Source organism: Mandrillus leucophaeus, unplaced genomic scaffold, assembly GCF_000951045.1.
Source record: "Mandrillus leucophaeus isolate KB7577 unplaced genomic scaffold, Mleu.le_1.0 Scaffold164, whole genome shotgun sequence".
In the NCBI taxonomy this organism is placed as follows: domain Eukaryota; kingdom Metazoa; phylum Chordata; class Mammalia; order Primates; family Cercopithecidae; genus Mandrillus; species Mandrillus leucophaeus.
In genome coordinates this window covers 15,013-21,257 of record NW_012101632.1, presented here as the reverse complement: position 1 = coordinate 21,257, position 6,245 = coordinate 15,013, and the positions used below count along the sequence as shown (strand labels likewise).

The 6,245-nt window shown below is 52.9% G+C and overlaps 1 protein-coding gene across 1 annotated transcript in view; it reads left to right on the top strand.

Moving 5' to 3' along the window:
* ZP3 (zona pellucida glycoprotein 3 (sperm receptor)) overlaps positions 1 to 6,245 on the top strand; it is a 17,162-nt gene that overhangs the window by 2,060 nt on the left and 8,857 nt on the right. Inside the window, 4 exon segments of the mRNA XM_011976349.1 lie at positions 2,893 to 2,935; positions 2,938 to 3,007; positions 5,670 to 5,773; positions 6,171 to 6,244. Coding sequence (XP_011831739.1) covers positions 2,893 to 2,935; positions 2,938 to 3,007; positions 5,670 to 5,773; positions 6,171 to 6,244 — 291 coding nt within the window.

Below are 6,245 nucleotides of genomic sequence, written 5' to 3'. Positions count from 1 at the left end.
CGCCCGGCTAGTTTTTTGTATTTTTAGTACAGATGGAGTTTCACCATGTTAGCCAGGATGGTCTCGATCTCCTGACCTCGTGATCCACTCGCCTCAGCCTCCCAAAGTGCTGGGATTACAGACGTGAGCCACCGCGCCCAGCTGTTTTTGTTTTTTGAGACAGTTTTGCTTTTATTGCCCAGGCTGGGGTGCAATGGTGCCTATAATCCCAGCACCTTGGGAGACTGAGATGGGAGGATCGCTTGAGCCCAGGGGTTTAAGGCCACCCTGGGCAACATAATGAGACCCGCTTCTCTACCAAAAAAAACAAAAACAAAAACAAAAAAACACACACGAACACAAACTAACAGGGTGTGGTGGTGCCTGTCTGTAGTCTCAGCTACTTGGGAGGCTGAAGCGGGAGGATTGCTTAAGCCCATGATTTGGAGGTTGCAGTGAGCTACGATTGTGCCACTGCATCCCAGCCTGGGAGGCAGAGCAAGACCCTCTTTTATTAAAAAAAAAAAAAAAAAACCCCACCTGTGGAGCTTCTAAAAATCCTGATGTCCAGGCTGCTAAAATAGAAAGGGTGTGGGACCAGCTGTGGGTATTAAGGATCTCAGGTGACTGCAATGAGGAGCAAAGCCTGCAAATTCCTTCCTCTGGTGTGGTGTTTCCCAGTTCTGCCCGGTAAGAATCACCCGCAGCTGACGCCTGTAATCCCAGCACTTTGGGAGGCCGAGGTGGGCGGATCACGAGGTCAGGAGTTCAAGACCAGCCTGGTCAAGATGGTGAAACCCCATCTCGACTAAAAATACAAAAAAGTTAGGGGCGAGCACCTGTAATCCCAGCTACTCAGGAGGCTGAGGCAGAGAAATGCTTGAACCCGGGAGGCGGAGGTTACAGTGAGCTAAGATCGTGCCACTGCACTCCAGCCTGGGCAACAGAGCGAGACTCCATCTCAAAAAAAAAAAATTACAGCCAAGACCAGCTTCCCAGGTATACAGCCTGTGCAGTTCTGTGGGGCTCAGTGCTTAATTGAATGCCCTCCTGCCCTGAAATGGTAATAACTTGTGAATAAGGGGCTCCACGAACTATGCTGGTTCTGTCTGTGCTGGAGCATCTGCTAATAAGGTCTAGGACTGTTCCCTGAAGATCAAGTTAGTTGGGTCAGGGCCAGGCAGCCACCTGGGCTCTTGGGCAACCTTGACTCAAGCCATCCTCCCGCCTCAGCCTCCTGAATAGCTGGGACGGACTACGGGCATATGCCACTGTGCCCAGCCAAGTTATCTTTGTAGAGATGGGGTCTAGCTCTATTGGCTAGGCTGGTCTTGACTTCCTGGCCTCAAGCAATCCTCATCCCTCCCAAAGTGCTGGGATCACAGGCGTGAGCCACTGCACCCAGCCCTCAAGTAGTTTTTAAACAAGCTCCCTGAGATGAGAGGTGGGGATAGTGAGCTTAGAATAGGTGGCTAGGGGTTGGTCACGGTGGCTCACACCTGTAATCCCAGCACTTTGGGAGGCTGAGGCAGGTGGATCACCTGAGACCAGGAGTTCGAGACCAGCCTGGCTAACATGGTGAAACCCTGTATCTTTTTTTTTTTTTAACTGGGCATGGTGGCACGTGCCTGTAATTCCAGCTACTCAGAGGTTGAAGCAGGAGAATTGCTTGAACCTGGGAGACGGAGGTTGCAGTGAGCTGAGTTCATGCCACTGCACTCCAGCCTGGCTGACAGAGCAAGACTCCATCTCAAAAAAAAAAAAAGTGGTTAGGAAGTGACTAAAGGAGGGGTTTCCAATGCTGGCTCTATGCTAATCACCTGGAAAGGTTGTAAAAATACTGATTCTCGAAGAGAATCTCATACCTTCATTCTAGTGGGGTAGGGCCTGGTGTCACATTTTTCTAATATTCTAGCAACATCTTCAAACATAGGTGTTTGCTGTAAAACTATCTCCCAGGCAGGCCCTGCCTTCTGCAGCCCTATTGGACGATGCAAATTTCCCCAGTAGCACTCACCTGTGCGCTTCCTGCCTCAGGCAACCTCTGAACCAGTCTCTCCCATCTTATGTGAAATGGGCTTGAATAGGTTAGAAGCTGATGTTTGTTTTTTGTTTTGAGACAATTTTGCTCTTGTTGCCCAGGCTGGAGTGCAATGGCACAATCCCGGCTCACTGCAACCTCTGCCTTCCGAGTTCAAGCGATTCTTCTGCCTCAGCCTCCCGAGTAGCTGGGATCACCGGCATGTGCCATCATGCCCAGTTAATTTTGTATTTTTAGTCGAGATGGGGTTTCACCATGTTGGTCAGGCTGGTCTTGAACTCCTGACCTCAGGTGATCTCCCTGCCTCAGCCTCCCAAAGTGCTGGGATTACAGGTGTGAGCCATAGCACCCGGCCAGAAGCTGATAAGTGTTAACAGCTGGGTACTTCCTGGCTCCTTCCTGGGGGCGATCTTAGCCCTGGGCCTCTCCTGAAAGAGGAAACTGTATGTACTGGGGGGTGTGGAGGGGGAGTGTCAGAAGAGAAACATGTATCCTGATGCCTCGATTGCTTGGCTGCTGCATGGTATCTGCCATGTGGTTGATCCAGGCTGCCTGAGGTAGTGTCAACGTGTCAGAAGTAGATTCTGAGGTACAAAGACAGTACCTGTCCTGGCTCTTTACTGACCAGTGGCAGAGCCTGTGTTCTTTTTTGGAGATGGGGTCTTGCTATGTTGCCCAGGCCAGTTTCGAACTCCTGGCCTCCCAAAGTGCTGGGGTTACAGGTGTGAGTCACCGCACCTGGCCTTGACCTTGTGATCTCTCTGTCCCCCTGTGGGCTGCCCTCCCTGCTGCCCTTCCTGTGTACTTATGTATGACTTGGGTACACCCAGGCAGGTGATGCCAGTAGTGTTAACCTCTCACCTTTCCTCCAGGTGACTGACGATGCCCTGGTGTACAGCACCTTCCTGCTCCACAACCCCCTGTGGGAAACCTGTCCATCGTGAGGACTAACCGTGCAGAGATTCCCATTGAGTGCCGCTACCCCAGGTCAGTGTGGGACTGACTCATGGGCCCTGGTGCAAAAGCACCTTGGGTGTGGCTGCAGGCAAGTGGGCTGGCTATTGGCGGCAGCTTGCAGCATGGCTATTAGAATTATCTATGGAAGCATTTGCAGCTGTGGTTACTGCCCTGGGCGGGATTGGGGGTCTTGCTGAGTCTAGTTCTAGTCCCAGAAGAGCATCAGGAGCCTAACTGCAGCTTAGTGGAAGCTGCAGAGCTGCCCAGCCCCGGGGATGGTACTATGCCAGCCTGGGCCCTCCTTAAGGGTTCAGAAATGGCCTTCCAATAGCGCTAGGCTGGGGCCAGGTGCAGTGGCTCATGCCTGTAATCCCAGCACTTTGGGAGGCTGACACAGGTGGATCACTTGAGGTCAGGAGTTCAAGACTAATCTGGCCAACATGGTGAAACCCCATCTCTACTTAAAACACAGAAATTAGCCAGGTACCTGTAATCCCAGCTACTCTGGAGGCTGAGGCAGGAGAATTGCTTGACCCCAGGAGGCAGAGGCTGCAGTGAGCCGAGATTGCACCACTGTACTCCATCCTGGGCAACAAAGCGATATTCCATCTCAAAAAAATAGTGCTAGGCTGGGTTCTAGAATCTGACCTGGGCGGTGGTGGCCTACTCTTCTGTGGTCCTCGGGGCCCTGGCATCAAACACGTGCTTGTGAACTCAGGCTCTGAAGTGGGAAGAGAAACTGTGGCTCCCAAGGACAATGCTGGGTCCTGTGCTGGCCTCAGCATGGGGTGCAGGGTACTTTGTCCCTGCCGTTGAACTAGTCTGGGAGTGGGTATAACATGATGCCGCTGGGTGTGGTGGCTCAGGCCTGTAATACCAGCCCTTTGGGAGGCCAAGGTGAGCAGTTCACGAGGTCGGGAGTTCGAGACCAGCCTGGCCAACATGGTAAAACCCATCTCTAAAAATACAAAAAAATTGGCTGAGTGTGGTAGTGCGTGCTTGTAATCCCAGCTACTTGGGAGGCTAAGGCAGGAGAATCATTTGAACCGAGGAGGCGGAGGTTGCAGTGAGCTGAGATGGCACCATTGTACTCCAGCCTGGGCAACAGAGCAAGACTCCATCTCAAAAAGAAAATGCTAGTGTGAAGTGGGTAGGTAGCTGATACCAGTCAGGACATGAGGGATGAGCCACGCCCCTGGGAGGAGTCATGGTAGGGGTTATCCTAGAACAGGATCCTGGAGTGGGACCTTGAGGCTGAGATAGCCTGGACAGAGCCATGTGGCCACATACCCCACGGGAGGGCAGTGTGCCCCTAGTAGATGACATGCAGCCTAGGGGCTGGAGCCCAGGGACTAGGGAAATGAGGGAGCCAGATAAATGGGCTCACCAGCCTCACCACAGGTGCCTCTCCTGGAATGGGTGAGGACTGAATCTCCACCCAGGGTCACCTGGTGGCTGGTGCAGAAGACAAGTGGGAACCAGTGAGAACCAGCTGGGAGGCTGGAAAACCGAATTCGATGAGGCCTGACCCATGGTTGCAGGGGCTGTAGAGGCTGACTTGGAGGAGCTAAGAGCAACTGGAGGAGCTTGGTGTCTATGTGGGTAGTGGAGATGGAAGAATCAAGGGCAGGCCGCCCAGCCTGCGGGAGGGACTGAAGCCCTCCTGTGACCATGGAAGTCTCTGACTTCAGAGTAGCTTTGTCTGGGCCTGGCCTCTGAGGATGGCGGCTCACCTGATCCATTGGCTGCAGGCAGTACTAGAGAGGCTGGCTGTAGGCTGGGATGCTTTAACCTGGCTCCAGATACCTGAGTCTGGTTATCAATAGATGCATCCATTGCTTGGAATAGCTTCTCCCAGCAGATCCTGTGGGGTCAGCAGAGGTATCTGCAGATACCCAGACCTGCTTCCATGGACTTTCCAGTCACTGGTGCGGGTTCAGGTTCTCGGTAGCATCTCAAGACCCTACGGGCCTATCTTTGATCTCTAAAGGATGGCCTTAACTGATTCCCCTCTCAAGCATCCTGTGGAGTACTGTGCAGGGCCTGCTATCAGACCCCAAACCTGAACCTCTAGGGCTAAAGTATGTGTGGTGGCTTTTTGGTTTTTTGTTTTTTAAAGTCTTAATCTGCCACCCAGGCTGGAGTGCAGTGGGTGCCATCATAGTTCACTGCAGCCTTGACCTCCTGGGCTCATGCAATCTTCCCATCTCAGCCTCCAGAGTAGCTGGGACTACAGGTATACACTACTGTGCCTAGCTATCTTTTCTTTTTTTATAGAGAGTCTCGCTATGTTGTCCAGGCTGCTCTCAAACTCAAGCAATCCTCCTGTCTCCACCTCCCAGAGTACTGGGATTACAGGCTCGAGCCTACTGCACTCAGGTCCAGGGCTCAAGAAGGAGCAGATCTCAGTCTAGAAACCAAACTCCTAGTTTCAGCTGTATCTGTCTTCAGCAGCCCAGATAGCATCATAGCATCAGTTAGGAGGGCTGGGCCACCCACAGGTGCAGAAGTTCAGGAGGGTCTGGGGGCAGCCTCAGGCTCAAGGTGTCTGTTCAGCCATCTTGCACCAGCTACCTGGCTGGGCCATAGCTGGTGATCCTATAGTGGGGTAGCAGTGAGATATTCCCCATCAGTGGGGGCCCAGGTGAGTGTGACCTGAGGCAGGTGTGCACAGCTGCTGTTCTTCTCTCAGGCAGGGCAATGTGAGCAGCCAGGCCATCCTGCCCACCTGGTTGCCCTTCAGGACCACGGTATTCTCGGAGGAGAAGCTGACTTTCTCTCTGCGTCTGATGGAGGGTAAGAGAAGGCTGGGTGGGACAGCTGTAGAAAGCTCTGGGCCATCTCAAACCCCTGCCCTTGGCTGTGTCTTTGTTTTTTTTTTTTTTTGTTGTTTTTGAGACGGAGTCTTGCTCTGACCTCCAGGCTAGAGTGCGATGGTGCTATCTTAGCTCACTGCAGTCTCCACCTCCTGGGGTTCAAAGATTCTCCTGCCTCAGCCTCCCGAGTAGCTGGGATTACAGGCTTGTGATGCCACACCCAGCTAACTTGACTATTTTTAGTAGAGATGGGGTTTTGCCACTTTGGCCAGGATGGTCTCGAACTCCTGACCTCAGGTAATCCACCTGCCTCAGCCTCCCAAGGTGCTGGGATTACAGGCGTGAGCCAACCATGCCCAGCTGGCTGTGTCTTTCAGAGAACTGGAACGCTGAGAAGAGGTCCCCTACCTTCCACCTGGGAGATGCAGCCCACCTCCAGGCAGAAATCCACA